The following is a 19,529-nucleotide window of genomic DNA, read 5'->3' as shown; positions in this document are numbered from 1 at the left end:
GGACACTTCATTTTATTCCCTAGGCGTAACCCCCCCCCCCCCCCCCTCTCTCTTGGTGGGGGTAGATGAGAGGAAAACAAATCCATTTCATTCAAATAACGAGTTTACAGAGAAATTTCTAGCCATTAACCAAAAAGAGAGAAGATACACAAAAATAAGAATATGAGATGTCCCAAGAAGCCAAGAGGATTACAAGCTTTCCAGCACTCATATCAATTATCACACATAACAGAACCAAAACAAGCAAAGACGTTAGAAGCTGGTAAAGATAACTTTAGCATGGTGTACTCACCTCACAACATGAGGATAACAATCTTTCCGCAAAACCAATATTCTTTGAAGGAAACTGAAGATAAAGCAAATGTCCAAGAAAAATTTAGGCGAGAAATCAAGAATGAACATATATAAGAATAAAAGCATGGCATGAGAAAAATATAATTTCTGGAAAAATACCTGCAAAAATTAGTAAGGAAACAGAAGACTCAGAAATAATCACTCTCTGAGTATTCTTTTTTTTTGTGTGTGTGAAAGTAATAATTTCATTAATGTATGGAATTTACAAAAGCCCAAAAAGGGGAGTACATGAAGCACATGAAGCACTTCCAATTGGCTAAAAGGGAAGTGTAGCTATAGTGATGAAACAATGAAGAGCATTACACCATGTAATAACTAAAAAAAACTATAAAGAAGGCTGAAATAGAGGAATGGGCAGCCTTATCCCACCATCTCTCTATTATTCACTTAACAATCGATGCAGACACGTTCCACTGGAAGCTTGAACCAAACGGTCTCTTGACTACAAATTCCCTTGTCAAAGACCTCTCCCAACAGAAACAAGGCCCCACCCCATTGTTCGCAGAAGCTATATGGAAGGATTCATAACCCAAAAAGGTAAAGTTCTTTATCTGGGAGTTAAGCCACAAAGCTATCAGCACTAATGAAAAGCTCCAACGTAGACTGCCCTATTTGTCCTATCCCCACAATGGTGCACAATTTGCAAGGCTAATTTGAAAACACAACAGAATCGTTTTGTATCCTGTGATTATGCTACCCGGTTTTGGTGGTCCATTCTTTCTGTTTTTGGATGGTCCATAGCACTGCCGGTAGATCCTCCTCTCCTTTTGGAAATGGCTCTTGTGGGACACCCATTCAAAAAGGAGACGAAGCTACTTTGATGAACTTCATTAGAGCCTCCTTTTTGGGTTACTTGGAGAGAGATAAATCAGCGTATCTTCAAAGGAAAAAGAGCTTTCTTTTGATTGTTTTTATTAAGCTATAGTTTTTTTTGTTATATCTTGGTGTAAATGCTCCCTGTGTTCCATCACTATAGCTTTTCTTCTCTTTTGTCAAGATGGAATTGTTTGATGTAATCCCTTGAATAGGACTCACTTCTGTAATTCCATACCATCAATGAAATAGTGTCTTACACAAAAAATAATAATAATAAATTATATTCATGTATCAGAGTTACTTAAGCCTGTCCGCTCATCAGGTAACATAAAGACAGTCAAAAAAGTAGACATGTAGGCACTAACTTTCAGTAAAACAAATGTACATATCTTTTTTCTAACATGATACGAACTAAAACAAATGTATGTGAAGGAATTCTTCCTATATACCTTGTTTTTTTTCATTTTTAAGCATTTCAAACACAGCAAGCTCAACATCTTTTTCAGTTCAGTAATGTGATTGGGATGGAAAATGGGAATTGGTAATTCAATATATCCAAAGTGGCCTGAAAGTGGAAGATAAATTAAAACTGTCAAGTTTTCTTCATGAATGAAATGAAAAGAAAATCTACTAATCAATCAAGTAGATTATCAAAATACCTTCACACTTCCCAGGTTCCGAAGTACCACAAGATTCACATTTTCCAAATTCAATTGGAAGACCAAGGAATGGGTTAGAGAGCTGACTAGCATGGGTAATAGGGCAGTCACTGATGGCTGCAATACACTACCAAAAATAAAAATAAATAAATAACCATATTACACCAGATAATCATGAAAAGGAAAAATTATTCATAGAGGAATTTCTCAAAAGAAATTTTTTAAATACTATTCCATTACAGTCACAAAGATGTACAAAACAATTCTGTAAGATCATCTGTTGGTCTGAAATATTTAAAATTATCTTTTTCTTTTTATAGGAAACAAAGTATTCATTGATCTATCAAAAAGGATATAAGCTAAGGGCGGGGTTGAGAAAACCCCCCCGAAACTAGACAATGACAGCCTTCCAATCTCTAACCATCAACTGTAGGCTATAATTGGCTATAATTACAAAAGAATTTCTTGTGGTATAAAGACCACCAAGATGCAACATGCTGTACACTGTTACAAAAACTCTCATAGGTGGGGTAATTGTTTTCGAAAAGTCTCTATTCCTTTCCTTCCAAATCAACCAAATAGTTTCCTTCCATATCAACCAAAGAGTCGTTTTGACCGCACAATTCCAAAGCACATAGGCTTTACCTTTTAGCAAACCTCCCCCAAAATTTTCAAGAAAAAGATCATCTATCCACCTAGGAAGGCAAAACTGTAATTCCAGCTCAGCCCGAACAAATCCCAAGCCTTAGTAGGAAAAGGGCAATGAAGGAAGAGGTGATCTATAGTCTCAGTAGCACCGTTACAAAGCCCACAAACAGAAGGAGACAGAGCCCAATAAGGAAATCTTCTTTGGAGCCTCTCAGCCGTATTTATGCCCCTATAGAAGAATGTCCACAAGAAGAATTTTACTTTCTTCAGCACCTTGAAATTCCATATGTAGGAGACGACTGGAGCTTTTAGCTTTGGTGAAGGCTTAGACAGAAGGGAGAACGCTGTTTTTGCCGAGAAAACCCCACTGCTATCCCCTTTCCACCAAAGTTTATCTTTCCCATTCCTTGGCTGCCAGAAATCAATCTTCTCTAAAAAGCTTGCCCATCGACTAAGTTCTCTGTCAAAAAAATTCCTTCTCAGCCCCAAATCCCAAGTCTGAGATGAAGACACCCAACAATCTGCCACAGTGCAGTCTTTTTTGGTAGAAATCTTGTACAGATCAGGGAAGGAGGAAGAAGTAGGCAAAGAATCTGCCCAGCCGTCTTCCCAAAATCTCACTTGGTCTCCTTTACAAACTTTAAAAGTGGTCATATTCTCAAAGCTGCCTCTGTTTCTAGCAATATCTTTCCAAGGACGACCTTTTGAGGCATCATTCGTAGGAATAGAAAACCAGCCGTGTTTCCCTACCCCATAGATTGCTCCAATGACCCGTCTCCACAAAGCTTTCTCCTCGTGTGCGAATCTCCAAAGCCATTTGTACAGAAGAGATTGATTCCTCTGTTTCAACGACCCAATCCCGAGACCACCCTGTTTTTGAGGAGCGAAAGCTGTCTCCCAATTAACAAGGTGCCTCCCTTTTTTATCGACTCCCCCTTTCCAAATGAAGTCCCTGATCACCTTCTCCATAGCCGACACAACTGTTTTAGGGGCTTTTAATAGTGAGAAGAAGTACACCGGGATGCTATTCAACATGGATTGTGCTAGAGTAAGTCTCCCACCTTATGAAAGAAGCAATTTCCTCCACTTGTCAAGTCTAGCTTTCATCTTATCAACTACTGGCTCCCATAAGATCTTTGCCCTTTGATTACCTCCCAGAGGGGAACCTAAATAGGTACAAGGCAGGTTCTCAAATCTGCAACCCAACATACTGCTCCAATGCACCACTTCATCTTCTTCACAATTTATCCCAATCAGCAAAGTCTTCCCCACATTTAGAGACAAGCCTGAAGCAACCAAAAAAATGTTGAGAACTCCCCACCATTTGCCTAACAGATCATCCTAAGCCGGGCAAAAGATAAGAATGTCATCTGCATATTGCAGGTGTGTGAGCTCAACCTTGTCCCCCAAAAAGGAAAAGGCCTCGCAAAATGTTTTTCTCCCAACAGAAATGAATTAAACGGCTTAAGGTATCTCCGATGAAGGTAAAGAGAAAAGGAGACAAGGGATCGCCTTGCCTCAGACCACGCTTAGCAACAATCTTGCCTCTAGGTTTACCATTAAAGAGAACCGAGAAATTCGTAGAGGAAAGGCAGCCTTTGATCCACAATCTCCATCTAGGCCCAAAGCCTTTTCTTTCCAAAACCGCATCAAGGAAAGACCAATCTACCTAATCGTAAGCTTTTTTGAAGTCAAGTTTGAGAAGAAAGCCTTTCTTCTTGTCTTTCTTCCAACTACCTACCGCTTCCGAGGCTGTGAGAATGGCATCTAATATTTGACAGCCTTCCACAAAAGCCGCTTGAGTGTCGCTGATAATGGAAGGAAGAACCTTTTTTAGTCTTGACGACAACACCTTTTTCTTTTCTTGGAAGGAAGAACCTTTTTAAAATTATCTTCAAACATTTGGCCCACTTTCTTTCTTTCTTTCTCTCTCTTTTTCTTTTCTTTTTGTTAGAAGAATCATATTTCATTGGGGACAAAGTCTCCCAGTTGCCAAGGGTGGTTACAAAAAAATTTCCACCAACCCATGAGAGTCTTCATACTATAATATGAATAAGGATACATGTGCTTATACCAGCATAAAGCCACAAATAGGACTGCATTAGTTACAGTGTCAAAAGATTGGAGCTCTTGGAGACGAATCTACATAAAGGAGCGGACTCAGGGCCACACTTTGGAGCTCATGGAGACAGAGATGTCACCAGGAAGGCCTTAGAGGACTCAAGAGGCCATTCCCGCCTATCTAGACCGCAACTAATCTTAGTCTTTGAGATGAAATGGGAGAGGGCGGCCCATTCCATAATCTCATCATCTTGGTTCCTATGAAAATTGCGATCCCAAGGGTTTTCCAATTTTTTAACAACAATCAAACTTTTCATTGGTTGACGAAAGGTTAGAAAAATGTCCATGAAAATAATACAAACAACCAAACAAATAAAGAAAACTTTCTCATGGCTGGTCACCCTTTCAAAAAAGGAGGGCAATCCTTTGGGCACAAGCCATTAGAGCTTACCTTTGGAGGTTGTGGATGGAAAAGAACAATAGGATTTTTAACGACTCTTCTCTTCCTTTTGAGATCTTTTTTGATAGAGCTATTGTACTCGCCCTAGAATGGTGTAAATGTTTCTACTCCCCTTTCATTAGTTACAACTTAAACGACCTCATAGCAAATTGGAAGGTGTTTTTGTAACTTGCCTTTATGGCCTTTTTTATATTTCATATCATCAATGAAATACATGTTTCTTACTCAAAAAAAAAAAAAAACACAGGAAGACTAACATATATATGAATCCCAAGATTCAAAGGCTTGCTTCTTCCTTAATTTTCCAAACTATGATTCAAGACAAGCCAAAGAAGCAGGGCAGGATCTAATCCAAGACCGATACAGAAGGTAGCAAAACACACTGCCCAAACCGGAACAAACTATTCAGGTCCGTATTCAACACATCTCAAGGAGAGTAAGAAATTTTAAAGGGTTAGGCTTAATGCTTAGTGCTTAGTAAGAGAGTTTACAAGAGAAGGGTATGAAGCTTCAATGCACAGCACCTACTGCAAGCACAATAGGGTAGGGTACATGTGGAGCAGGGTTTGCGAGAATTGGTTAGCTTGGTAGGAGGAGTCAAAAGTATAGCTTGCAGAGAGAAACAAGGAACTATTGGGCAATAACTTTTGATAAGTGGTTCCAATAAGCTGGCCATTAGTGATCCTACGTTAATTCTTGGAGATAACATCCTAAGTCAAAATCTATCCAGAATGCCAAGGGTAACTGACCACATAAGCCTCTCGCTAAGGAGGTCACTGTCCTCAAATGAAGCTGTTGAAAGCTCTCATGGACCAATAATCCAATCATTATAAGTTTCTTGAAAAGGATGACTAATGATATTAAAATTCCCAGTTAAGCACTAAAATTGCCCACCCAAACCACACAAATCACTTAATCCCTCTTACCCTGTGGCTGAGAGGGCTATACACCCTTGATAGCATGAAATAGGATAAGACGCGTGCACCACTCCACTCCCTAAACAGACAGAAGTTCTCAGTGTTGGATTAACAGGGTACATGCATCTCACTTTTAACTCGTGAAAGATCTTTTTTTCCAAAGATGATTTAACCTTCTGTTACAGAACAGTGTTCCCCCCCCCCCCCCCCCCTTTTTATATGAAACAAGGAAAATATCATTAATGACAGCAAACATATAGAAATAATTGGGAATATGATTTTAACTAATATCACTGATGTTAGCATCATTAAACATCAATTTGAAGGCCTATGAAGATTAACAGCAAACTTACAATTTCTTGACCATTTGCCAAGGAAAATCTTATTCCAACTATTTCTCCATCTAAAATAGGTGAGCAACATGGTGCATCCTCCATCCCTTTCACAGTAACTTTTTTATTCTGCTGCAAAAAGGACACTTCACAATGTGAGATCTGAATGGTACAAATTCAATAGAAAATATCTGAGTGGAAAGAAAACTACAGCCTAATGGAAGATCAAAAGAATAAAAATTTGTGAGAATTCTCGATCCACTGATAATAAACACAAAAAAGAAACAAAGAGAGCACTCAGATGAAAAGAAAAGCAACATAAATTTCCTAGACAAGAACTGAAGGTTCCTTTAAAGTCATTTCCAGTATAGATACAAGCTGGACAGGAATGTGCTAAACAGTCTTTAGAAATATATACACATTGAAAGAAACAACTTTTCGTTGAAAAAATGAAAAGGCCATATTTTAATACAGAAAACGGAAGTTCTTCATTTTTTACATTCCACTACTCTATAAAACAACAAGTTCGAATGACCAAAGACATTGTGGGAAGTTTAACCCTGAGCTTTCAGGTCAATTATGAGAGCACTTTGCACAGTGTTTCCATGATTACATTATTTTGAGCATCTGCATGAAGGGGTGGATGGTAAATATAACGACTGAACGAGGAACCTTTGATAGAGTTCGTTTCATGCGTAGTTCCGCACATGCATGGATTTGTAAGAATTTATCAATGATGAGCAGAATAAGAACCTTACATTTTGACCATTTCAATTGTTACATATAAAAGACAAACTAAGAACAACTGAGAAAGAGGCAGACGAGACAGAGTCTACTTTCTTTCTTTCTTCATTTCTTTTCCTTCTTTTTTTTTTTTTTTAAGGCAAGGGACAGAGTCTATTTTCTGCTCTTCAACTTCTGTAGCAACCAAATACCAGAGAAACAGACATGCAAAGGCGCGGGGAAAGTGTACTGAGAGCTACAATCATAAACCCATAATGCCGCAAAAATGTGAGAATTTTGATTCCGAGTACTTCCCGGTATGAAAGACAAGAGACCATCCTGGTTTCCATGCAAAAATGAGAAAACAAAAGGGAGAAAGCAAACACGTTATCCAACATTATCAAACCTGAAACCCCTCTGGGAAAACGAGAGTTGACTCCTCCTGTTTACTCAGACAAACCCACCATAAAAACTTAATCGCCCCACAATTTTTCTCCCTCCTTCGCTCCAAATTCCTTCGCTTCCACAGAAATCAAACCCCAGAAAACGAAAAGGAGCAGGAGGGGGCGAAATGCACCTAAACGAAATGCACCGAAATAGCTCAAAACCCTACAAGTAAACCCCAAAAGCAAAATGAAAAGCAAGTGTCAGTCTCGAAACGAGCTACAGAAAGAAAGAAGTTAGAGCTTTGTACCTTTGCGAAGAATACAATGGCGTCTCAGAAGACACCCAGCTGAGTATTTCCCGCTTCTCCCGCTTCTCCTGCTCCTCTCTATTTCATTTCAGTCTTCCCTCGCCAGCACTGCCTCTATTTGCACACTCTTCTAAGAACTCATTAATCTATAGCCCACTACACATACAGAATTAATAAATAACGTTTTCTAATTTTTGTTACACTTTAGCCCCATTCATTTCTAAAGGGTAGCCTGTTTTCTTTTGCCGTAAGTTTCTATATTTGTTTTGTCATGGGTTGGATTTCGAATGGTTGATGGGTATCCAATGCAACTCGTATTTATTTTTCAATTTTGTGTTTAATAAATTACTGACCTACTCGACAATCTAAAATTGAGAGATTGAGCTGAAATTAATTTTATATTTAACATGTTCTAAATCGAATCGATTAATGACCTACTTGAGAATGTTCACGGATTCGATTAGGTTGAGTTGAGGTACTTTTAGATCCAATCTAATTGTTCGGGTCGTAAATTTATTAAACTCAAACAATCTTTATTAAATAATAATGAACCAAACCCAAACAAACCTTGAAATATTTTGGTTGGGTTGGTTCTGGTGATTTGGATCACTCTGTTAAAAATATTAAAAATATATATATATTAATATTTATATGGTGAAAAGTTACACGAAACCCAAACAACAATTTTTTTAAAAAAATTGTTGGATAATAAATAAACTGTATGAGTTGGATTGGATTGATCGCTTTTTTCAAGTCATTGGTTTCAACGCCTCTGATTACTGGACACAAAATTGTAAAGTTCAATTATTCATTAGACATTTTAAGATTCTGATTACTTATGCTCACTTTGACATATGGAGATGATCATAAATGACTTCAAATTCTATAATTTTAAATGACGGAAATGATTTTGAATTCCTAATTGTTAACTAAATCGATTATGAATTATTGAAATTAAAATTAATTGTTTAGATGTCTAGTAAATTAAAATAAAGTAGAACGTTTTACTCTCGTTCTTATAATTTTTAAGAATATTATATCAATAATAATTTAATCATTAATTTAATCAAATAAACCTAACAAAATTAAAAAAAAAAAAAAAAAAACTTGCAAATGCCATCCTTATTTAAAAAAATCAACACGAACTTTCTTGAACGGTGATAAAAAAAAATTATATTATTATTATTATTATTACAGTAAAAAGAAACTTATAGAAACACAGCGAACGAATGTAAATATCTATTTTTCCTTGGTAAAATTGGAATTCTTTTAATCATTAGTTTAAAATCTCGTCCAATCCGAGTTATTTGGAACGAAAAATATTTAGACAAAAAAATGTGATTTTTAGTAATTTTAATTCTCTATTTTTTTCAAACGAAAAAACGGAAATGATTTCAAAATCCATTAAGATTTCAAAATAATCGAACAAATAGAAAATACTAAAACTCATCAACGTGTAAAAATCCAACTAAAGAAGCATCCATCAGAACTAATAAACTAATACCCACGAAAACATTTTTGCTCAATTATAAGAATGTTCCTATTTCATCGGAAGCCTTAAAAACAAATTTATATAATTGAGAGTAATAGTTGGCTAGTTGCATCACATCTACTAGCATAACTTTATAAGGTTTAAATTACAATATCTATTATAATTTAACCCTCCAATTTTTCAGCCTTCTCTATCCCCGGATTTTTTTCTTCTTTCCATCTGATTTCTACATTTTTCTTTTTAATCACCCTAGCATATTATAATTTTTCGAGCATAACTTTAAAAGGTTTAACTTGCCATACCTATTATAATTTAGGGTTTGAAGAGGTGAAATGGAAAGTTTGAAGTTAAAATTGACTCATGTAGTTAAATTTGGAGCAAAAAATGAAGCTACTCTCATTTTTAAAAGATTTTTTACTAGTTATTTATAAAACCTAACCTAGGTCTTGCTTCTTTCCCCGACGTTTGAGCTCCCAAAAGCCTCTATTAAAGCTTTGTTGGGCATGAAAAATTGGAAGGAGATTGATTTAAATCAGATAGAAAGGAGTTAAATTTTCTGACCTTTCTTTTTTGGAACCAATAAATTTTATTGATTTTCAAATCAACAAAAAAAATTGTTTGATGCTGGGAATAAAGGTAAATAAAGTAAATGTTTTACCATTATACCGTTTTAATTATATATAAATCTAAAAAATTATAAATAATAACTCCAAATTTTTTATTTTTTTTACCCGGCAAAGTACAATTCAACCGGTTAAGGCACATGTATTCAATTAAGAGTTTGAATCCTAACCTACTTCTACAAAAAGAACAACTCCCACCTTTTTTTTCTTCATATTTTTACTTTATATATAACTTAACTTTACCTATTTATTTCCCTGCATACTTCCTTTTTTATGTGAACCCTCCCATTTTTTAGTCTCATCCCATCTTTTTCTCCACTATTTTTTTCTCATTCCCATATCATTTGTGGTGAAACGTGCTAACACATTTCTGTTGTAATCAGAGGATAGAAGTTAACTTTGCCTATTTATATCCTCACATGCTTCTTCTTTTTTGTGAACCTCTCTCTACTATTTTTCTCTCTATCTCCTACTTATTTTCTCATTCCCATCTCATTTTTTGCAATGTGCTGACACATCTCTGTTGTAATCACAAGACATGACACATCTCTCTCTACTATTTTTCTCTCTACCTTTCGATTTTTTTCTCTTTCTATGCAACCTACCGACACGACTCTCTCTGTAGGAATCACATAGGACATGCCCACACATCTCTCTTTTATTTATACTCGTTCTATCTCATTAGTTTTTAATCTCCTCCTCTTGGCACATTGTGCTTTTTTTTTTTGTGATCCCACTCATTTTTAAGCCTCATCCTATCTCCTGATTTTTTTCTCCTTCCCACCTCATTTATGGTGCAACCTGCTGATGCATCTCTATTATAATCACACAAGATACACCCACGTCTCTCTTTTATTTCTACTCTTTCTATCTCATTACTTTTTCCAATCTCATTCCTTAGCAATCTCTCGATTTTTTCCTCCTTCATATCTCATTTCTGCTGTAACATGCCGACACATCTCTCTATCATAATCACATATAATACACCCACATCTCTCTTTTATTTCTTCAAAATCTCCTCCCCTTACCTGCACACTCTGCTACTGTGCTACTGTGCTCGTAGCACCCCTCCATCTCTACGTTGTAAGTGCGCTCTTTTTATCTGTTTTTTTCTTCTTCTTCTTCTGGTTTTTCAATTCGACCAACACACATCAAATAAAATTGAAACGAATTCGAACTTCATTTAAAATCCTACCAAATTTGATCTATTTTGGATGGCAATTTTTTTGAGAAAAAAAAATGAGATTTCAAAATAGATTGGATTTAATTTTTTTTTAATTCAACCCAATGATTGGAAATGATTTTAGAATCATCATATTTGCACATCGTTATAAATTCAGGAAAGTGTTATTATTTGAAGAGCTTATGACAAATGATTAGTAACAAATAAATGGTGTTTATTTAAACTTTTTTTTGGAAATTCATTGTGCCTGGAAAATTGTAGTTTTGCATATAGAAGTAGAATGCAAGCATTTCTGTTGGAAAATTTTTCACTATGATTGATTTGTTTTTGCTTTGTCTAAACGATACCATTGTTTGATGTTTGAATGAAACCATTAAATGTTACCCTTCACTTTACTTTTATTTCGTAAATTAAGGGAGTCGTAGTTAATTCTAATATAGATATTACATTCGGATATGTTTTATGAATACCAATATGATTACTTGTGAAGCCACACATTATGCATTTCTTTTAAATTTGGATCCTTCAGCAAAATGGGATAAATAAGTTTAAGTTTAAGTTTCGGTTGTTCTTTTAGAATAAAAGTTAAAAAAACTCAACATAATCTGGTGCCACATATTTTCATTCATTTTTTTTAAAATTGCATAAATAGGACGTCTTAAGCATTTTAAATTGCACCATTGTGCTAAAATTCAACCAACAAAAACTTAAAATGAAATCACATAAAAAGCTCAACCTCCCTCATGAAAACATTAGAAACCTAGATATTCTACTCTTTAATTATAAAACAATGTTTTTAGCGCTGTCGTCGAATATAGGTATTGTTGTATGTAGATCATAATAATATCTACAAACTTTGATAACTATCAAGTAAATATTGAATTTACTAAGAAAAAACTATTATAATTAAGTTGGGAAGTAATATTTTTACTAATTGAATTATGAACCAATTAAACTGTTATTTTATTAATTGTTCTATTATAATAATAATAATGAAAATAGAATGTTAACGAAGTGGATGAAAAGAGATTAAAACATTCCGAACAAACTTATAATTTAACCTTAATTTTATATTCTCAAAGGATAAATAAGTAAATACACCATGATAATGAGTAGGAGTAATAATTAGTTGTTGACTCTAAAATCAATTTGTAAACTATTTTTTCCTTCACAAAAGGCGGATTTCCAGAAGAAAAATGGCCTTTTTTATTTTTTATTTATTTTTTTTGGGTGAAAGAGCTCTCGAGCTTTAATCTAAAATGAAGCATTACTATCTGTCGAAAAAAAAAAAGAAAAAAATAAATAAATTAAGGTATCCATTGGCTTATCCCTCCAGTGGAAAATCTAATGTAATTTTCTCAAATTTTAAAAACAAAATGAAAAAGAATCTAACCCAAAACATAATTTGTTTAACAAATTTGGAATCATATCTGTTTAGTAAATCTCTATTCAAATTTGATTATTATTTGAAAGAAAAGTAAAATCAAACCACCTCTTCAACCAAAATGACGAAAAGATATGAAAAAAAAGAGAATATATGCATAATCTTCCTTATACAAAATAATTGTATATAAATTAAGAAAAACAACTCATCGATGACATTTTTTTTCCATTTTCCATGTGATGGAAGAATGTATATAAAAAAAAGGAAATACGTATTGTCTTTTACAAAAATTAGCGGACAACCATATTTGACAAGTATTATTTGAGATTAAAAAACAGTTCATTAATTTCTCAACAAAAAAAAAAAAAAACAAATCAATCAATTAATTATATTAATATACATATTTGTTTAACTCTAACTTTGATTGATAATTACTTATTAAAATTGAATATAATATATATATATATATATATATATATTTATCCTCATCCTAGTGCTCTCTCCTCTATTTTTGCAACCTGTTGACATATCTACGTTGTAATTAGAGGATACCTATTTATATCCCTAACACGTCTCTATTGTAATCACAAAATAGACACCGTACTAAAAAAGTCAGGCACAAATCTCCCTCTTATTTATTCTCTTTCTTTTTTTCTTTTTGTTTTAATCTCCTCCCTATTTTTATTTTATTATTTTTTAATCCTCCAATTTTTCAACCTCATCCCATTACTCCCCCACTATTTTACCATTATCTCCCCATTTTTTCCTTTCTATCTTATTTGTGGAACAACCTATTCACACGCCTCTTTGTCCTAATCACATAGGTACGCCCACATCTCTCTTTTATTTATACTTTTCCTATCTCATTATTTTATTTTTAATCTCCTCCCCTGCACATTGTGCTTTCTTTTTTTTTTTTTGACCCTCTCATTTATCCTAATCATAAAGGATACACCCACATCTCTGTTTTATATTCTTATCGTTCTATCTCATTATTATTTGCTTTTTAATCACCACATATTGCATGGGCTATTATTATTATTATTATTATTATTATTTTGAACTCTCCCATTTTTCAGTCTCAATCCATTACTCTCCACAGGTAAGTGTTATTGTTTGAAGAGTCTATTTTTGTGACAAATGATTAGTAATAAATAAATAGTGTTTGTTTTGCATATAGAAGTAGAATGCAAGTATTATCAAGTACCTCCGGCATCACGAGGTGTTCATCGAGGATAAAATTTATAAGACTTTTGGTACAATAAAATTTAATTGTGGCGTGTATTAAGTCATTGAAACTACAAAATCTTGTAGTTCCTTTTCTTTCTTTAAGTTTTATCATTATAATAAATTAGCGTGCTACTCAAATATCGTGACGAATTAGATAAAACAAAGGCCAACAAAGACCGGTGACCAAAAAATTTGGTTTTAGATGTAGACTCATCAAACTTGTTTATCTAAATGGTCTAATTACTCTTATACTCTTTTTACCCAATTATGAATTTCTAATAAAATTAACTAATCGTGTCACATCAATATTAAAATAATAATAAAAATTAAGACATAATTTATTAATGTAAATTGTCAACTCTTAAGCATTGCTCATATTAAAAGAACTAAAATTATAACAATGTTGGTGAGATAATTTCTGATTATTTAACCATATTTCTTTAAGGAACTTGGAAATTATGTGAGCTCACTACCACAAATGGCCCATTAGCAGGCCCATTAGCAGGCCCATTTATTTGTACTTTGTTGGACTAAACATTTTTTTTTAAATCGTTTATGAGATTTGCAGGCCTACATGTTTCTACCAAAGGGACATATGTAGGCCCAATTTTGAAAAATACATGGGCTTGTAAACCATCTTGAATTTTCCCCAACAAATGCACACTTTTATTTATTTATTTTTTTTAAAAATGGTCATATTTGCCACCATTTGATTCATTGATCTAAAGGGGCCAAATAAATCAAAAGGATTGATTTAGAGGGAATGAGTTTAAACTCCAAGATGGATATATCTACCTAGGAATTAATTTTCTGTGTGTTTCTTTGACAATCAAATGTAGTAAGGTCAGACGGTTGTCCCGTGATATTAGTCGAGATGTGTGCAAGCTAATCTGGATATTCACGAATATCAAAAGATGGTATGTCTAAACCTCCACCCCAGGTTGTTTTACTAAAAAAAAAAAAAAAAAACTCAATTATGCACTCTAAGTTTATGGTGGCCCTTTCCTTTTAAAGACATTAAATGCTATCATAAGGTTATAGACAAGTTCATAGAAATAAGCCATATCAAATGGCTTAGAAACAGTGTTGCATCCGACAATTAATGTCTTGTTTAGACATTGTTGGAAAATTTTTCACTATGATGGATCACTAATTAACTCTTACTTAATATGTGTTTGCTTATTTGCGTTGGAAGCCAACACCACTGTCTGATATTTGAATGGAACCATTAAATGTCTGTGTGGATGAACTTGACACACCCTCCATTTTATGAATACCAATATTGATTATTTGTGAAGCCACAATGCATCTTTTTTAAATTTGGATCCTTAAGCTATTATTTTACAATAAAAGTTCAAAAAACCCAACATAATCTGATGCCACATATTTTCATTCATTTTCTCAAAATTGCATAAATAGAATAATGTCTTAAGCATTTTAAATTGCATTTATTTTCTCATCTCTATTAGAACAGAGTGCTAATTTCCTACAGATGTCCAAAAATGAAAATAATGAAATCACATTGTGCTAAAATTCAACCAACAAAAACTTAAAATGAAATCACATAAAAAGCTCAACCTCCATGATAAAAACATTAAAAACCTAGATATTCTACTCTAATTATAAAAAAAATGTTTTTAATCGCTTCGGTCAAATATAGATACTGTTGTAGGTAGATCATAATAATATCTACAAATTTTGATAATTATCAAGTAAATATTAAATTTACCAAGTAAAAATTATTATAATTAGGATTTGAATTTTCTGAGTAGCTCAACTCTCAATTAAAAGAGATTTCAATTCCTACTGTGACATGTTGAGCTCATAAATCTTATTATACACAACACTAAAACATTCAAGGACAAACTTGTAATTTAACCTTAATTTTATATTCTGAACTTTCTAAAAGGGTAAATAAGTAAATACAACATGATAATGAGTAGGAGTAATAATTAATTGTTGACTACAAAATCAATTTTTAAACTAATGTATAAATGGACCAACGACCACCTTTTTTTTCCCCCTTCAGAAAAGGCGGATTTCCAGAAGAAAAATGGCCTGAAAGGGCTCTCCAGCTTTAATCCTAAATAAAGCATTACTATCTGTCGAAAACATAATTTGTTTAACAAATTTGGAATCATATCTGTTTAGTAAATCTCTATCCAAATTTGATTCTTATTTAAAAGAAAAATAAAATCAAACCACCTCTACAACCAAAATGAGGAAAATATCTGAAAAAAAAAAATATATGCATTAATTTTTTAAAAAAGAAGAATATATGCATAATCTTCTTTATATAAAATAATTGTATATAAATTAAAAAAACAACTCATCAATGACATTTTTTCCATTTTCCATGTGATGGAAGAATAAGAAAGAAGAAGAAATACGTATTATCTTTAAAAAAAATTAGTGGACAACCATATTTGACAAATATTATTTGTAATTAAAAAACAGTTCATCAATTAGGATCTGTGTACAGGGAGGGAGTTCCAAATCAATCAATCAATTATAATTATTATACATACATATTTGTTTAATTCTAACTTTTGACTTTTGATTGATAGTCAAACTGAATATAACTTGTGATCGAGGCACTTATCTCTAACTGAGAAATCATGAATTTGAACCCTCACTCCCACATGTTCTGTATAAAAAAAATTTGTGATTGATAATTACTTATTAAAATAATTAATAATAGTTTTTTCTTTTTTATGAATAATTGATGCAGTAATTTATGACTTAATTTAAAAAAAATTCCCTGTTTCATCTTACAGTATTCTCATCGAGCAGATTATAGAGGGGAAAATAAATTACTCCATTAATCGGCAGGCAAAATTGAACATCAGATCTATACATTTTCTTTTTTTTTTTTCTTCTGTTAGTTTCCCGGGAAAATCTGTGTTTAGAACTTGCTAGTAATGAAATAGTTGTCAGTTTCGGATCTAATTCTTTACAGAATCACTAAAATTAGAATCAAATTAGTTGAAGAGAGAGTGGATTCAAGTTCTTGCGGATCTTTCTTTGACCAAATGAGGTCTCAGCTTCCTCACATCTGACAATTGAACTGGTTTGAGGAAGAACTCTTCCGCTCCTTCTTCCAAGCATCTGTTTATTCTCGACGGGACGTTCTCCGAAGACATTATCACAACTGGTATGTCTTTAAGCGATTTTGATTCCTGCAAATTCATCGCATCGATTAGTCATGCATTCTCAGTGGATCGGATTGGATTGAAAGAGGAAATTAGTGCAAAGTCGCAAACCTTGATCCTCCGGAGGAGATCGTAGCCACTCATTCCAGGCATACTGTAATCTGTAATGATCAGATTTACTTCCACTTCCTGAGAAACGAGAGAGAAGAAGAAGCAAGTTAGAGAAGAAACAAAAAGAAAAAAAAAAGGAAAACAGAGAGAAACAGAGAGAGTTAGGGATTCATACTTGATGATGATTCGAGTGGATTTTGGAGTCTGTTTCATCATCATGTTCTTGAAGAAGACCGAGAAATTCCAAGGCCTTGCTACCGGAATCAACAGCAGTAACTAAACGAAAGAGAAAATAGAAAACCGATTAGCCCTAGGTCGGAGGAGAAGAAGAAAAAACGGGGAAACAAAATTGAAAAAGTGAAATACCGTGATAGGAGGAGGTCTGGAGGAGGCGCTCGATCAATTTCCTGTCGATGAAGCTATCATCAACAGCAAGAACATGGAACTGCGAGGACTCGAGAGCGACGCCCATGGATTCGAGACGAAGGTGGAAAACGGAGATCGGGGGATGAAGGACGATGAGAAGACGGGAGAGATGGAGGAGTTTAAATATCTATGGATGGAGAGAAGGGACGATTGGGAATCCATTGGAGAGGAAAATCTGACAGTTGGAAAGGGAGATCCGACAGATTTGATTCGGAATCGGGAGGATCTTCAAGGTTGATTTGGTTTATGCCGAGGGGGCGACTCTTGACCACTTCTTTATTGATTTTCCATTTGACTGTGTGGATTTCGAGCAGCCGTGGGCGCGCATGTCGTGTGCCCTTTTCTTAAAGGCTAAAGCCGGCAAACGGTACGATAACGTGCTAAAACACCCACCCCCACCAAACTTCTAACCATTTTCCATTCTCCAAATTTCAAACGAGTAAAAAACAACGTAACAGTTGCAAATATGACCAAAGAAAAAAAAAAAAAAGAAGCAAAATATTAATCCTATTTAGTTTTTTTTTTAAATATAACGCTAATTTTAAAATGATAACTTTATCCAAATGTAATATACATGTAATACATCCGATTACTGATATATGTATGTGATGTAAGTATATGATATAAGTGAAAATTTTTGCAAAAATCTAAAAATTGCATAATATTTTAAAATTTTTCCAAGTGACATATTTTTAAGTATTTCAATTTTTGACACATTGTTATATGTCACTTGGAAAATATGTCACCCATTAAAAATTGTCACTTAGGAAAAATTGTAATGGATGACAAAAATATTTTAAGTATTTCCAGAAAATTGCATAACACTCCTCGATTAAGATACCTTGGTCCCTTCTTTCTTTCTTTTTTTAGATTGCGAGTTTAATCTTCCATATCCATGTTTATTTTATTAAAAAAGATACTATTAAACTTTGTTATTTGTTTAAAAAATATTTATATCATTTTCACAAATATGTTACAATTAGCATGGAAGCTTGCATGTGTTAAGTTTGAAAAGAAGAAGCTAATGTTTCAAAAAGGGAGATCAAGGTAAACTTGGATAGACAACGAAGAAGTAAACTCTCTTGAGAATGGAACTAGGAAGAAAACTTTTAGGATAAAATTGAGACGTCAATTGTCACATCAATCCCACATCAACACAAATGTAGGTTTGTTCAAAAAGTATTTTTGAAATCCTCACGTGCACTATTTAACCATTTCCATTCTATAAATTATCTAAATTTCAAATGAGTAAACAATACTACACAAACATACCTCAACAATTAAAGACATCTAATTCATTTATACTAAACAAATATTACTAAACTTTGTCATTTGTTAAAAAAAATACTTCTATAATTTTAAAAGTTCCAATATTAACGTGTAAGCTTGAGTTAAGTCTGAAAAGAAGACCAAACTAGCCTTACTAAAAGGAAAATTTAGAGTGAAATTTGGTACATAGTAGAGAAGTAAACTCTCTTTGACAACGGAGGAATAAAATTTTCAGGATACAATTGTAACCACATCAAATTTTCGTTCCAAATATTAACAGTAGTTTGTTAAAAAATAATCTTAAAAAAATATTAAGAGTAAGTGTTAGAAACTTTTGACACATAGGGATATCTTTAATGCCAAGTAAAGTTTAGAGGTGTTGAGTTTTCAAATGTAATTTTAAGTTTTTAATTAAATGATTAAAAGAAAAATAACAGTAATGATTAGAATAATTTAAATTTTTGAATGTCAAAAATAAAATATAATATTTGAACATTTATTACCAAAAACGTAATAAGTATCAAAGTTGAAGAACTAAGATTCAAATTATTTTCAATAACTTATCCGAATTACTTAAAATTTGGGGAAAAAAACTATTTCACTAATTTTTTTCCTAAAAGGTATTTTTACACTTTCAAACCTTTTGTTTTAATGGAAAGAAGTATACGATTTATATATTTAATTGTTTTAGACAAAATATATTTAATTTATTCATTAACTCGATCCTTACTATAAAAAAAAAACAAACGTTTTCATTTTAGTACCAAACAAAAAACTTTTGTAAATCTTATCAATTTATCATTAATATTTATTTCTAAAATTATAAAAGAGAGTATAAAATCATAAACTCTGGGTCTTTGCCGTAAAAGAGACCAATATAAAGTTTAATTACTTAATTTAATTAATTAATAAATATAATTAGGAATGAATAGTTTTATACTTTGTTAATTACGAAGTAATTTATTAGAAGTATACATTTTAAAATTAATGGAAAA

General features: G+C 33.0%; 2 protein-coding genes across 2 annotated transcripts in view; both read right to left on the bottom strand.

The window, feature by feature from the left end:
• Window positions 1-7,821, bottom strand: part of NRPD1B (nuclear RNA polymerase D1B) — a 30,812-nt gene extending 22,991 nt beyond the window's left edge. Inside the window, exons 1-6 of the mRNA XM_088122413.1 lie at window positions 7,665-7,821; window positions 7,377-7,579; window positions 6,269-6,379; window positions 1,830-1,956; window positions 1,620-1,735; window positions 293-346 (exon numbers count right to left, since the gene is read on the bottom strand). Of these exons, the coding sequence (XP_087978539.1) occupies window positions 293-346; window positions 1,620-1,735; window positions 1,830-1,956; window positions 6,269-6,352 (381 nt within the window). The 5' untranslated portion in view covers window positions 6,353-6,379; window positions 7,377-7,579; window positions 7,665-7,821. The remainder of the gene's footprint in view (window positions 1-292; window positions 347-1,619; window positions 1,736-1,829; window positions 1,957-6,268; window positions 6,380-7,376; window positions 7,580-7,664) is intronic.
• Window positions 7,822-16,370: 8,549 nt separating this feature from the next.
• On the bottom strand, window positions 16,371-17,567 carry LOC111015642 (two-component response regulator ORR4). The gene is made up of 4 exons (XM_022290730.2): window positions 17,206-17,567; window positions 17,015-17,115; window positions 16,840-16,917; window positions 16,371-16,755 (listed from the first exon to the last, which is right to left on the bottom strand). The coding sequence occupies exons 1-4, from the start codon at window positions 17,309-17,311 to the stop codon at window positions 16,579-16,581; spliced, it is 462 nt and encodes a 153-aa protein (XP_022146422.1). The 5' UTR covers window positions 17,312-17,567; the 3' UTR covers window positions 16,371-16,578.
• Window positions 17,568-19,529: the final 1,962 nt, after the last annotated feature.

This window comes from Momordica charantia, assembly GCF_013281855.1.
Source record: "Momordica charantia cultivar OHB3-1 chromosome 4 unlocalized genomic scaffold, Mcharantia_2.0 BLBB01000004.1, whole genome shotgun sequence".
NCBI classification, from domain to species: Eukaryota; Viridiplantae; Streptophyta; class Magnoliopsida; order Cucurbitales; family Cucurbitaceae; genus Momordica; species Momordica charantia.
This window is presented reverse-complemented; position numbering and strand designations above follow the sequence as displayed.

Coding starts and splice junctions, on each gene's coding strand:
- LOC111015642 (XM_022290730.2), bottom strand. CDS start 17,311: ATGGGCGTCGCTCTCGAGTCCTCGCAGTTCCATGTTCTTGCTGTTGAT. Junction 16,918..17,014: donor TCCACTCGAATCATCATCAA/GTATGAATCCCT, acceptor CTCGTTTCTCAG/GAAGTGGAAGTAAATCTGAT. Junction 16,756..16,839: donor ATCTCCTCCGGAGGATCAAG/GTTTGCGACTTT, acceptor ATGAATTTGCAG/GAATCAAAATCGCTTAAAGA.